General features: G+C 45.8%; 1 protein-coding gene across 1 annotated transcript in view; it reads left to right on the plus strand.

Moving 5' to 3' along the window:
• PAPPA (pappalysin 1) overlaps positions 1–14,988 on the plus strand; it is a 183,259-nt gene that overhangs the window by 101,508 nt on the left and 66,763 nt on the right. Inside the window, exon 10 of the mRNA XM_074846175.1 lies at positions 4,521–4,717. Coding sequence (XP_074702276.1) covers positions 4,521–4,717 — 197 coding nt within the window. The remainder of the gene's footprint in view (positions 1–4,520; positions 4,718–14,988) is intronic.

Raw genomic sequence — 14,988 nt, forward strand, 5'->3', positions numbered from 1 at the left:
AATCCTCTTCTTTACCTTGTGCATCCTTCCATTTCTGAATTCCAGAGAAGGAGTTTGTATTTCAATACAAAAGGCTGCCTTTTGCACTGCACTCGGGCAGCTGGAGGATCAAGGAGAAATAGAGTTTGGATCATTTTCTGGTGTAACACACAAAAGCCCCAAGATCATTCTTGATCTTGAAGCACGACTGCAATAATAAGCAGGCCAGACCTTGCCAATCTGTTTCCCCAACAAATCCCCCTTCTCCAGGTTGGTGGCTGCCACAGAGCATTCAGAGATTCCCAGATGTCACAGAAATCTTTGTGGAACCAGAGGCTGCCTTTTCTCAAAGCAAGGGCAAGAGAGGGACTTTGGTTTGGCCCCAACATTTTTGTGCCTTCGGTAAGAACTTTGTGAGGGAAAAGGAGCTCAGGCTGCCTGAATGAATACATGTTCCCTGAGTTCAGCTCAGGATCCTTCAGCATCTGTTGTCAGTCCCCAGAGATGCTGTCTCCTGCTGCCAGGTGCTACGCCTGCAGACATGTTACTGTTCTAGGTTTCAGCTGGATTTCCAGGCAACTGCTTTTTATTTTTTTGAAGCCATTTTTCCTTGAGGACAAATCAGATTTCTTTCATGTTCCTCCACATCTCCTTCAAATCAGATTCAACTTTGAAGTGAGAAGTCCATGGTGTTGATGAACATAGTCCATGATGCAGGCCATACGTGACCAATACATCACCGTGACCTTCACCAGATCTTGGGATCCTATAGACATCTGTGGAGACAAAAATTAGCTCATATTATCAAGGCCCTGGATGCGTTTCATGTCACAGTAGTTGAGAACAGAAAAGGCATTTTGTACCATTATGGAAATAAAGATGTTAGCTACTGCTTCCTAGAAATATATCACTCCTGACACTGCCCTCCCCGGCTTTGAGCCTGTAGGACTCTACGGATTTAACTGAGCTGTGTTCACACCACTGTGGAAAGGGAAAAAGCCTGCTAGTTTTTATTTTGTGAGGGCAATCGTAGGAAGAAACAATCTGGTCGTTCTTCACTTTGCTCATTAAAGTGTAAAGCCCAACGTGTAACCTACCAAGTATGCAAGACCACAGTAAGAATCAGGAGTCAGAGCTGGTGCTTAATACCTGCAGAAGGAAGAGCCTCTGCTTCTTTTTGGCAGCACACCCAGTGTTGCACCACATTTGGCTGTCATAGGTCGATGCCCTCATCAATCCCCTCACCAGCGTCTGGGAAGGATTTAGAGAAGTCCCCCTCTTTGCCATCACTCAGAAGTAGGAAGCTTATATGCAGGAAGGGTCTTCCCCTCTTCTCACCAACACTCCCCTCAAAGCATGACATTGAACGCTTCAGGATGGCGTGTCAATAGTAGGACTTACAGATCTTCCTTAAAAGAAAACTAGGGCTGTAAAGCCGCTTTCCCCCATCGTTTTTCAAAGCACACAAAAGCAAGCGGGTACCTCATCTCTCAGCCTTTGTGCGCAGTGTCATCCAGCCAGCGCTGCCGTGGAGGGCAGGGTGCAGCGACTCTCCAGGACGAGCACAGCAGAAGGGCTCGTGACACTGCAGTTCAGTAAGACTTTGTTAATCATTTAGGCAGTCTCCATTTAATTCAGACATCTCAGGCTCTCCATTCGGTTCCTCCCTCGGGTTTTGCAGACTCTGAGCAGACAGATTTATTGGGGTCTTAAGCATAATCAGGAACAAATTAGCCTCTGTTAGGATCACACACTGGCCTGGATCACAGCTATTCAAAGGCTGCCTTCCCATCCATGTGACTATGAATTAAGTCATCGGATTGGAGTAGGTCTTGAGTATTCTTTTATCCCAAACACATGATCTTATCAGAAGCCCATTACGTTTATCATCGCATTAGGAGGGAACATTTGGAGCCAGTGCAGGAGTATGTTGCTATATAAATGTTGTACTTAGTTCAGGGCCTGTCGTGAAAATAAGTCAGTGCTTCAGGAAGGCCAGGGAAACACTGTCTGAATGCATATGCCTAAAATTAGGCTGTGAGTTTCTGGGTGTTTGCATCGGTGGGGTGGCTGCATTGGGGATGTGTAAAGAGAACGTACATGTGTTTGGGTGTCAGTGTTTCTGTCAGTGTGGGTGTGTAGCAGGATGCACTTGGGTGCTGGTGTTCCACTGTAAGTGTATATCTGTGCATGTGTTTATAGGTTGAAGTTTGGGTCTTTTTAATATGGTAGGTATTTTCCTTTCTTTTTTATTCATTTTTACAGAAATAAGCCCCTTTTCATAAAATGACAAAGAAACTCTTTTTCTGAAAATACATATTTTCATAGGTTTGGGATTTGTTTTTGAGGATTTTTGATTGCTGACCACAGTCTTTCCAGGGCTGAATATTTCTCAGAGACTTCTACTGAGTCTCTCGCTAAACTAGGACATAGTGCTTTGAGGTGGGTGAGCCGCTTAGCTTTATCCTACTGTTCTTGGGTACAGCAGAGACCTGGCCTACGCTTTGATATGTCTCTGCAGAGAGAGGAGCAGAACAAGAGATGCAGAAAGATAAGGTCAGGGAACTAAGAGTTTGACTCTATGGCCATCATAGTTACTCGCTCGCTCTGCCCCTTCCTTGAGCTGGCCAGACACAGAGCGTGTCTCTCCCAGGGGTGAAGGACCCATGCTGGTGTCATGCTGTGCCAGCGTTGATAAGCCCTGCAGAGAAACAAGGTGTGTTACAGGGGTGTCCCAGCCGGGGCCGTGGGGGCACTATGGTCCATGAGTAGCTCAAGCACACGTTCCCAGCTGGGTCAATACCAGATGAGGAGTAGCAGGGCCCTGCTGGCATCAGGGCTGTTGGGCAATCCTGCCGTGGGAGGAGGCAAGGCAGCAGCCGCTGGGGCCAGCACTGCTGGGTTGCCTTAGGGCCCATCTGCACATCCACCGAGCCCCCTCCCACCCTGGAGTAATGGGACACCCTGGGGAGCCATTGTCATCTTTTGTCTGTGAAGCACTCTCCCAAGCTGCTCCTCCTCCCAGCTCTTCGAGGTGTGTGGTATATGTTTGGTGGCTCCCAGCCATATGAAGATTTTAAGATGTAACACGTAGGGTCAAGAAGTTTGACCACCCCGGGAATATTCGCTCAGACACAGGGCTGCGCTCATGCAGCTGGACGGCTTCCAGATTCACACTGGCTCCTTTTCACCAGCTCAGAGTAGTGGCCCAGCAAGTACAGAGTTCCTCACACTTATCCACGTACACAAATTGTCCACAGAGGTCATGATGAAATGAAACCATAATGACATTCTTCCCTGATAGACTTCTCCATTCTTTCAAACTCACACTCTTTTAAGAACCTGGAATTTTGCACAGGGGATTGGGAGGAAGGGAGGGGAAAAGGAGTGAAAGTCATTAAATAATTGAATTGCAATAAACTGATTTTTTTTCTGGCTCATGATGGTATTTCACTGTGTAAACTAGGAGGAAAAATAAACAGGGGATTTAGTAGTTTGGAAGTAGCTCAAAATTGAGCAGCCGTTGGATTTTCTGACACCTAGCTTGAGATAGTCCAATGCTACCGACAGGACTCTCCTTAGGGATCATTTCCATCAGTCCAGTGAGCAGCCCTGGCTAATTTCCTACCATTTTTTCAGCAGGCTTATTTGCCAGACAAAAATACAACAGGCTGTCAGAACTGGATACCTCTGGGGACTGGCAATGATAATACAATACAAAATAGGATACCAACAGGTCAAAGGTTTCCATTTCACAGAGTACTCTAATGACTGAAAGTCATTATTGCTATGCAGTCTGTTTGAAAAGAGTAGATGGATCTCAGTTCAGTTTTTAATGGGCCAGTGTTACAGAAACAACCTCAAAAATTTGGCATCTTTGTTGGCAGTCTCATTAGAGAAGCCACAGAATAAATGGACAAGGATAATAAAGTCTTCTGCTGCTTTTGATCCTTTCAGGTCAAATCTGAGTCATGTTGGTTGAAGTGGTGTGTGTATGTGGCAAGCTTACCCTCACACTATGTATACTGTATCTGCTCTGTGGATAAACAGATCTGTTTGGCCCTTTGGTCACTGCAACCGTGAACTTGGCAATTTTTGCCATCCCTAAATTCAGAGTTGCTGTTGTTGTTTCGCAGATATTTTTTTTAAAACAAAAAGGGAAACATTGTAGACCAGACCCTCTGTTGGCATTTTTCCATCCAAGTCAGTGGAATTATGCCAACACCCACATTGTCTCTCTATGTATTTTCTATTTCTGCTTTTTTCTGTCTCAATCCTTTTAAATGGAGATCTATGAAAATAAGCAGAAAACCCCTTACATTAGGAAATATCTTGGGGGAATTGCCCAATATAGAAGTTGACTATTGTTGCTTGGCTTTGTTTTAATCACCTTGCTATTCCTAGAAGTGACCAATGCTTTCACTTCCCAGTGACCTGGTCCAGCAGATACACGACCACTGATGTTATCTGGTCCTAGCAACTAGATTGCAGGCATGTGTAGCCAGTCCTTTGTGATTTGTCTTTTCTGCTTTTCCTGACAGATGAACCCAGCAGGTGCTATTTCCACGATGGTGATGGAGTATGCGAGGAATTTGAGCAAATGACCAGCATCAAAGACTGTGGTGTTTACACTCCCAAAGGCTTCCTCGATCAGTGGGCTTCCAACGTCTCTGTCTCACATCACAGTGACCAGCAGTGTCCAGGATGGGTGGTCATTGGTCAGCCAGCAGCAACCCAGGTAAGGGAAGCATACTCCCTTTCCTCTCCTGGAAAGTGAAGTCCAGCAAGGAGTGACGTTGTAGATGGTCAGCATTCATGTGTGATGTTACCCCTGCCTGTTAACTTGCTGCTTCACCAAGGAAGGCCCCTGACAGCAGTTTCCCTCTTTCTGAGCCTGATTAGTAGTGATGAGTTGAAATTCAGTGACAGTCATCCAACTAAAAACTGGCTGAAGTTGTGGCCTGCTTGATTCAGTAAGCTGTGTAGGAGTCACCTCGACTAACGTCACCTAAAATACTAGGCAGGCTCTCTGCAGCTAGCACAGGGTACTATCTCGTGGCGATGAGTTCTGAAGGCTAATGCCGAATAGTACAAAAGAGTGTTCTTTCTTTAATAGTTTTGTGTTTTCTGTCTCACAGTTTCATAAAAGCACCCTATTGTTCTATTCTGAGAAAGGTCCTGTCCATTCCCAAAGCCATTCATTAGCTTTAACCCCCTTCTTACATGTCTCCTTTGTAACATAAATAGCTCCAGTTACCATAACTTTACCTTTTGTCTCCCTGAGAGAATTAGATCCAAATGAGTTCAAAAAGACATTAGATAAATGCCTGGAAAACAGAGCTGTACACGATGCAGATGCAACAGTCCAGATGCAACCTGACTCAGGAAAGCCCACATTGCTTATTGTTGGTTGTTTAGAGGATACAGCAGGGAAAGGCTCATCATATATGAGAGCTGCTTTGTATATTCCTCCTTCAGCATCCCTGTTGTCCCTTGCTAGAGATAGAGCAGCGGATTAGGTGGACTTTCGGTTTGAGGCAGCAAAGTTGTTCTTACAGTCTAATTATTTGGGAGGTATCTTGAGCGGGCAGTGCAAAGAGGAATGCCGTGTCACAGATATGACAGGCAGATTTCTCTATGAATAGTAAACGCTAAGCATTTCCAGTTGGCTTGCAAGAGAAAACATCTTTATCCAAGAGACTTGGCCTTGTTCACATTGCACAAGTCTGTAACAAATTAATGACCAGGTCAGTTTTAAATGCACAAAGCGTGGTTAGCTGGCATAGTACCAAGACAGAATCCTGAGCCCAGTATTGCCTTTTTGTCATGGTCTCATTTATTATTTCACACTGTAAAAGGAACTTTCCTCTGGACCCCTACCAGTGCCTTCGTAAATTCTTTCTCATTGGAGCTCCCTGTGCTGTAGCACAGTCCGAAGCCCACAGTCTCCAGTTCAGGTGCTGCTTTATCTGCACGTCCCCAAGCACTCTGTCCCCGTGCAGCCGCCACGGAGAGCTGCCCTGATTTTCTCCTAATGCACTGGTGGAAACGCAGCCACGCCGTGCAGTAGGTAACATATGGTCCTGTGGTGGAAAAAACACCACCACGCACACACACAACAGAAAGCCCTGCTGTGTAGCCACAACTCAAGCGTGTTTGTTGTACCCAGATGAGATGAAGTTGTCACAGCCTTGTTAGAAAAAAAAAAAAAAGGGAAAAAAAAGCTGTTGTATTTATAGGCAGAGCACTAGCATATCACACACTGGCAGAGTGAATGGGAACATGCCTCCTGTTATTGCCTGGCCCCTGGGGAGATAACAGTGTGCTATTTACTTCCAACAAAAGGAATTTTTGCCTTAGCTCAGCTGGTCCTATTACACCAGTTTGAGTGCGTGGGGTTCATTGACCTTTTTAATCATATATGTTGAGAAAGTCTTTGTTTTCCCCAGGAACAAGTCAGCCTCGTAGGCTTGTCAAAGCACCTGACTTGTCACTCCAGAGAGGTTAGGTGGGGCAGCAGGTCATCAGTCTGTTAGCTAGCAGAGATGAAAATTAACCTAAGATCTCCTCTAATCACTGCATGTAATGATCACTGGTGTGTAAACATGTTTGGCTTCATTATCTGCACAAGCATGGAGCCTTAGGGGTTTTTTGTATTGATGAAAGGAGCACCTTTCCTCACCCAGATATCTTTCAGAGTAGGTTGTGTGCTTGTTGGTCTTGTGCAAACTTTTCGTGTTGTTGCTGGGTAGTTTCCTGATTAATCAGAGTGGCATTTGTGTTGGCTTCTCATCAAGAATGCTATGAAAGATATGTTTGAGTGCAGTGTACAGCAATATACAGAATACATAGGCTGCCTGTTTGTTAGCCATCCGCGTTTCTCATAATTGCCCCAGCGCTCTCAAGGTGCTTTAAAGCATTTTAAGCATGTCCTTCATGATTTAAAATGGTTCTTATCCTTAGATATCTCAACACCCGTTTCTCTGCATGACTGTCATAGTTTTACCTGGGCTGTTTCCGAGGAGTAGGCATCTCAGGCTGGCTTGTTGTTGTGGTATATCTCAGCAATATCTGCCTACGTGCACTTGTTTACAGTTGGAGGATTGTTTATGAGCACTAGCCAGAGAACACTTCCTTATTATTGTAGGGTAGCTTCTGCAAACTGACCACCCCACACCTTTTTGCTCAGTTCACCTAAGACATCGCCCGTTTCTGCAGAGTTGGTCGTCCCTTAGAAGCAGGGTGCCCACACTTGCTTATTATTTTGAGATGGATCTTGTTACTTGTTAGTATGAGGCTGCTGAATGGCAACATACTAATGGAGGAAGAAAAAAGTTCACAGTATAAGATTTGTTTTGAACAACAAAATGCTTACAAAGAATGACACAGTCTTGGCGAAGAGATACACATTTGAAAAATGGAAAGGTCAAACAGCCCCCCCCCCCCCCCTTTAAACAATCGCTCTTTCTGCAGAAGCAAGACTGATAGACAGCCACTTCTACTTTCCTGGCAGCCACTCTTCAGTGCTGATTAAGAAATATTCTCAGTACTGACAGCATCATATTTAAAGCCAAAGAGGACCAGTCAGCAACATTGCACCAGCACAGAAATGCGAGCACCGATGCAGGATATTTTTACAGTTTGATTTCTAATCTGGCGTCCTCCGCAGATCTTGAAGCAGACGCTGCTACCTGTTGTCGACTGCAGGAGGAATTCAGCAATAAGGGCTTTGCACACTCTTGAGCTGCTCTTTTCCCTACCAGTCTTGCTGTGAGTTTGTAAACAGCCTCTCCTTGCCATCCACTGTGTGTGAAATATTATCAGTGTTGATGTACTGGTTGTGTGGGGTTTTCTACAGCACTGTTTATTTCTTGGGGCCTTTCTTTGCTAAAGATTATTGATGCTAGCATTAAGTCATCAGCTGATGTATACTGGCAAAGACTACAAAAAGGCAGTAGCACTGGGCAGATTTATACTAGCTGAAGGATGGATCCAGTAGGCATAAACAGAGTGACAAAGGGTGCTTCAGCTGATCTGTTTTGTGAATAGCTGCAATTTTTTCTGTATTGGAAGTCCCCAGGGACTTATTTCCCTGTCTGGTTTGTACCCAGCTAGGGTCAACCTCCTCCTTGCCAGCAGGAGGGGGTGGGACATGACCTCCTGACACCAAGTTAAACACACGTGGGCTTGGCAAGACAGGAGTTTAAAAAGCCAACTCATGGCCTACCCAGACAATCCCTGTTGTATTGTCAGTGGTGAAGCTGCATTAGTGAGGAGCGTTAAGCAGGAACATGCAGCGTGGATTAGGTCACTGTAAAAAGTTGGCTGTCCTGTAGGGTTCAAGAAACCAGGGTCTTGCAATGGCCTTAGTCCGCTCAGTCTCCATGGTCTCATTGCACACCAATTTTGTTTTGCCAGTTTACTCTGGGTGAGTGCATTAGCTTATATGTTAGTCTCTCTTTCTAGAGTAGGCTGCACTGAGCAGGAAGGATTTGCATATTTTGCTAAAGTGTCTTTTCTATACAGACGTGCCTTTGGAGGAAGCCTCTGAGAGGCCTGTTTCAGGAGGGTCACTCTGTGGCTTGGGCGAGGGGAGCAGAGGCAGGCAGGTGCAGAGCAGCCACAGGAGGCTGGAGATGCCATTTCTCCTGTCCTTTTGCTGGTGGCACTCCTGCTTTTGGAAAACTGATTCGTCTACAGTTTCCTTCTGGACCTTTATAATAGGGAATTATAAGGCACTAACGGATCTTTAGGTGGCTTATTGCTGACCTCGTTACTCCTGTCACAGCAATGTGTGCTCTAGACTTGGAAGTTGGTGTGTGCATTGGTGATTTAGAGGGCCAGTCCCCCAGTAGCTACGTCTTTCATTGCATTTCCTCCCAGTTGTGCAGAAGTTGTTTAGACCAAGTAACCATATATATCTAATAATTTTCTTTCTCCCTATGCCATTGTTTGAGCTTGGTTTCCCCCTGTATGGAAAAAGACACACAGCTCAAGCACAGTTAACCGAAAGGGGACTCTTTCCTGAGGCTGCTGGGCACAGGCAGATCCTGGGATTTGTTTTCGTTCCCGGACTGAAAAACACACCCCGTCCTCCTCCGGGTACCCCACAGGGGCTGCTATGGAGTAAGATGTTGTGGAACAGGATTCTTATTACATCTTTCCCACAAACAGAGGCCCCCTCCTGCCCCTATTACAGTTCCCACAATTGCATTCATCCAGACTCACTGCAACAAACCTATTCTTCCACCAGCAGCAGAAAGATGTCTAGAATTGCAGTATGTCTGAAATTGCCCACAAAATGGGAAGAAAGGAGCACAAAAATACTCTTGACTACTAGAAGAAATAACATGGTAGAGCAAGGGTTCCAAGAGTGGTAAGAAAATACCGTAAGAAAATTGAAAAGAAAGATGATGAAGTTCTCTGCCATGCAGTTTTATTCTGTCTAATAAATATAATGCTGAAGATAATTCCCCAAAGATCCAGCAAAGCCAACAAATAGAGTAATCTTGAACAGGAGTGGGAAGAGAGGAAACCTGCAACTTTTAATGGAGAAGCCATTCCTTTCCTTTGGGGTGATCTTGCTGAGAAGAGGGAGGGTGTCTGTCTGTCGGCTCTGCAAGTGGCCCTTTTTGAACTTCCCAATTCACAGCCAAGTCCTGTTGCTCTTCAACGGTAAGAGTTTTGTTGTGGTTGGAGGGATAAAAAAAATCCCCATTTTTAATAAGATGATTTGCTTTGCAAATGTCTTTGTTATTTATAGTCGAGCCAGGCTTTGAACCACTAATCTCTGGAGGATGAGGGCAGAATCCCACTAAGAAAAAACATTAATGGAGGAACCATGAGTGATCAGAGACCAGTTCTGGAAAAAGATGAACTGGACACTGTGCACAGACTGTCGCAAGAGGAATGTAGGTTTGCTGTACGCATCTGAGCTCATTTCCAGTACTGGCTGATCCACCAAAAGGCTTCATCTTGGGTTACAGAGTCTCCAAGTCTAAACTTAGTTCAAGGGGGTCCAAAACTTCGTCTTTATTTCAGCCTTCCCCCGGATACTACAGACCAGCCAATTTGGTCTTTTGCCTGAAGGCTGGAGAGTTGCATCATGAGCCTGGCCCTGACCATCAGGCAAATTCAGGCTGGAATTACTCCTTCCTTGGCTTAAGTCATGATATTTTTCATATTTTTTCAATGCACAGGGATTAATTAAGCCTTATCACAGCCATGCCGCTTGGTTTTGGTTCCTTTTAATAGAGGTGGAAACCAGAGCACAGAAAGGTAAAGCTACTGTTCGAGGATTAAACCTCAATATCCTTCAGAGATGTTGCAGGCACTGGACATTATTGAGCCTAGTTGTTCCCAGGACTAGGAAGTTCAGGATGTCTTGAAAGGGAAATGTTGTTATCTTGGATAAAAAGAAAACTGTTCAGGGCTTTCTGTGAGTCGCTTTCTGGGACCAGAGGCCTGGAAGGGGCTTGGGGTCATTAAATCTGCATTTTAGCTCTGTCAGCCACCTCACATCACCCTGTTTGTGAATTAATCAGTCTTTATCCTAGCACAGTTTGGCAGTTCATTCCCAGTACAAAAGGACTGGAAAACTGTCCCACCAACTCCTTGCTCTAATGGCTAGAAACCTTGTTTCCCACCTGTATTGCTGCGAAAGCTGGATTTTGCAACTCTTCTGCCAAAGGAACTCCACTGGTCCTTATTCACATGTTTGCAGTGCTGCTTTCCCTCGTTGGAGGAGGTGGTCCATGAGAAGGGTGGATGCTACAAAGATACATGCTAACTTCAGTGCCATGGCTCCTGCTCAGGGGTGAGCTCAGTCTCTGAAGCAAAATGAAATGAGAAATTGGATTTCTAGGTAGGCTGGCTTGAAAAAGACTGACTGTCAGGAAGATGGCTGAGAAAGAGCGTTACCCTTAAAGTCAATCCAGAGCTGGCTGGAGAAAAGGGAATGCTGCCCATCACCTGGCTGCCTGCTCCCTGCTAGGACAGGCAGTGATTCCCTCCCTCTCACCGCTCCATCCCCACGTCTTCCAGTGCTCCTCTGCTCCTGGCAGTAGTAAACCAGCAGACCCCATGGCTGGTGTCGTAGCCTCTGGCTGATTTGTGTAAGGGGAGGACAGAGAGAACACAATGAGATGTCAGAGGAGATTCCAAGCAATTTTGCCAAACACTCAAGGGATATTTTCTTCTTTCCACTCCCCTCCCCCCTTAGTTTTTAGAATAATTTTTCAAGAACACATATGCAAGTCATCTAAGGGAAACAGAACAGTGAGTACCAGGGGCTGGTACACTGTGTTCCCTTTGTGTACTGTAGAGAAAATAGATAAAAGAAACAAAGGATGATGCAGAGAGCAAAGCAGCCATCAGTGCTCTAAGAGAGGTTCAGTCTGACCTTTTCAGAGATGAAGGTCAAACCAAAAATCCTCAGGTGCCGGAAATTGGTCCCATCTTCCTAGGACCAGGAGACATTTACCACTAACGAAATGAGAATAGAATTCCATGTCATTTGTTGTTGCTAGAGGCAAGAAGAAAGGCAAGAAAGGAATAGTCTTGGATAATAATAAGGATTATGTGCTTCTTTAGGAAGTAACACCATTCTATGATCATATATGCCGTACACCCAGCCACCCACCCAGATTACACGCGGTAATAGAAAACAGCTTGGACCCCCCCGGCATCAGTGAGCTGGAAAGCCAGACCCCATGACAGCAGCGATGCTCGTTAGCATGCACTCTTCTGAAAGGAGACCCCCCTCCTCGGCCCTTGCCCCTCAACCTGCCAGTCTCTCCGTCTGCCGTTGCTGCTCACAAGCCTTTAGATGCAGAGCATGTCCAGCCGTAAGCGTGGGATAGCTCTCCTGCATCCCATCCGGGTTGTTTGTCTTGGGTCCCTCTCCATTCAGAGCAGAACGATTTTGCATAAATGCATCGACACGTCTGCTTTGTTCATGCATGAAGGGTTCTCAGCATTTCTCATCCCACCCCCGCCCCGGCCGTCTTCTCCCTACCCCCCTGGCATGTAGCTTCACCAGCTTTTGCGTGATTTCCCTGTGCAACAGCAAATAAACCTGCCTGAAGCATTGCCAGTCAATCAAGGGCAGATAAAAATACTGAGTTGATTATTTTGGATAGAATTAAAACAAGTGATCGGAAGGAGGGGATGGAAAAGGGTGCAAGAGCGAAGCCATAATGGCCTTTACTATGTAATTTGGTTTCATGTTCTGCACAAGAAAACATGTAAAATATGTAAACAGAGCTCTCCAGGATTGTAATGTAGCTACAAAGCCACAGATATACAGGCAGGCAGGGTGCTATTCTTCAGCAGAACGGAATGCCATCCCCAAAACCACACGATCATTTCTTTAAGCTGAAAGTAAACTTTCTCATGCCAGGAGCGAAGAATTTATTTTTTCTTTTAAATGAAGGATTGTCTGCACTACTTGTTCAGAGTACTGTAGACATTTTAGCTCGCATTGTCATAAGAGACCTCGTATTTTGAATGCCAATGAATTTTAGGGTGTTCATCTTGAGATGTCTCTAAAAGGCATGGTTTTTGAAGGATGGTGCTTAACCAGCACTGTCCTGAAGGTCTCTTGAGTCAATCCCTCTGTCCCCACCTTCAAATAAGTATCTGCTTTAAAAAGAAGAAAAAAAAAAAACCTGCAAACCATTTGGATAAACTCTTGACCTGCTCTAAATCTCTCCTGAATCGTGCTGCCTTAGTTGTAGCCGTAACTGTTGAGGAACCCCAAATCTGTGCTCGTTTTTAGAAATACTGCCTGTAAAGTTGGAGGATCACAGTTTCCTCCGAGGTCATTTCAGTGCTGAATCTGATAAGAGGACATGATTCACGGTCTGGCAAGTGGGCCCAGCTCCCCCTGCTATCAGCTGGAGCCTCCCCCAGGCCTGGGTTTCCACCGTAGCCTCAGGGTCCGGCTGCAAACTAATGCACGGCAGGAAATGGTTATTTGCATGATCAGTGCCCTTATCTGTCTGTGATGTACCTACTCACTGGGAGAAGACCTCATTTCAGGAGAACATCAAGTTCTGCTTAGCTCCTTTGATCATTGGGCCAAAATCCTTGCGCTTAGCACTTTGGGCAGTGGATATTATTTTCCCATTTTCTGGTAATTTACCCTTGCATCATCACTCTTGGCAGAGAGGAGAAGCTGAAGCACAGGGTTGAGATGACCTTCTTTCCACCTTTCTCCATCCAGATATCTTTGAAAAATCTGCCCTTCTAGCAGAGCAGATCCATTCCTGGTGTGCTGCACTGTGTTTACACTGTGACCCTTACCTGCTGGAAAAGGAAAGCCTCGCTGTATGGAAATTTAACTGTTTCCCAGTGGCTGTTTCTGGTGGGAAAGGCCAAGCCTTGGCATCTCTGAGTCCCTCCATCCCCTGTGCTCCCAGTCTGTCCTCCCATAGACTGCTTCTGGGAGGCAGTGAGGCTGAAGGAGCCATGAGCTTCCTCTCACAGACAATGCTTGTACTTTAATCCCCACAGTAACTTCTTTTGGGAGCAGCTGGGAGTTTCTGTGAACTCACCTGCTAGCCTGGGGCATCAAGGATGAAATGCTCCAAGTGGTCTTTTGGCTTAATTTGTTGGAGTTTGAGGTTTATCAGAGCAACCAGGGCTGTTGTGAGATTAGAGGGAAGCAACAGGCTTCCCCAGACAACTGCAACCAAACCTTTGCTTGGGTGGAGATGTGCACAGGCTGGAGGAAGCAACTGGCTGCTGCTCTACAGACTCTCCCTGCATGGTCCACCTCATTCAGAGGCATTTGTTTGCGTGGCAGCAGTTTCGTTATTCTGCAGTTTCAGTGGGAAAATCCCGATGAAGCAAGGGGGAACCTTCTGATTTGCATACCACAAACCGTGCCTTCAGGTATTAAGAAAAACAAGCCACAGGGTTTAATCTTAATGCACGCTGATGTAGAGCTGACTAGTTGGATGGGAAACCGCGAGGCTTTGCCTGCTGAGGTGTAACTGTACTCAGCTCCCCAGGACAGCACGTGGTAGCTCTCCTCCATGCCCCTCCGCCGCACTCCCTGGGAGCCCCACCGCAGCCTTCCCTCTCACTGTTAAATTCAGGGCCTCTTCTCAATGTATCATCTCCCTGGATGTATCCAATTAAGGCCTGTTGACAGCCCAGAGCAGACTTATACCCTTAGGATTAGAGGCATGTGTACGTCTTCATATAGGGAAGGACAACAACTGGGTGTCTGGCTGGCTCGCTGGGAGTGCGGTGTGGGAAGCTTTGCTGCTTGAAGAGGGAGAAGGAGCCAGGGAGAGAGATTTGCACCCCCAGTTATCCTTGCATGTGGAAACGCTGTGTGATGAGGGTTGCGTGTGGTTTACACAGCATGTTTACATGGTCCATAACCCTAAACAAAGCTGAAAAGCATGACTTTAACTCTGAAAATAAAAGCGCTGGAAACCCCTGGTTTTCTACACATGAGAAAGTTTTGTTCTTTAAACACACAGATGTTTTTAAATGAAAAATCACTCTTTTGACCTTTCCTGAATGTGATCATGTGGTCCGAGCTGACATTAACCACTGCACGGCTGTTTGCTTCGGCCGCAGGCGAAGCTTAGCAAGCAATCTTCAGAGCTCGTGGTAGCACCTGCGTTGCCTCACAGCTCTTGGAAGCTGCTCCCGTGCCCTGTGTGCACTTGGGGTGACTCCGGGGTGGTGGGTTATGTCCAGGGATATTTAGGGTCTACTCCTACTGTGCTGGAAACAAAAGCATTGTTGTTTCTTTTTCCTTGATAGCTGAAAAAGATGTGGCTTATTTTTTTTTCTTATTTGTCTCTCTTCCTATCAGAAATGTTGCTCAAGTGCTTCTAAGCATCTCTGTCCACCTCAGACAGTGTGTTTTGGTGATGGAGAACTCCCCATCGAGCTGAAGTTCTTTAGAGATTTGTTGTTGTTGCTTTGGGGCTTTCTCTAACTAGCTGTGTGCTTTCTTCATCCAAGCAAATTTATAGGACCAGCTTT

This window comes from Strix aluco, chromosome 20, assembly GCF_031877795.1.
Source record: "Strix aluco isolate bStrAlu1 chromosome 20, bStrAlu1.hap1, whole genome shotgun sequence".
Classification (NCBI taxonomy): Eukaryota; Metazoa; Chordata; class Aves; order Strigiformes; family Strigidae; genus Strix; species Strix aluco.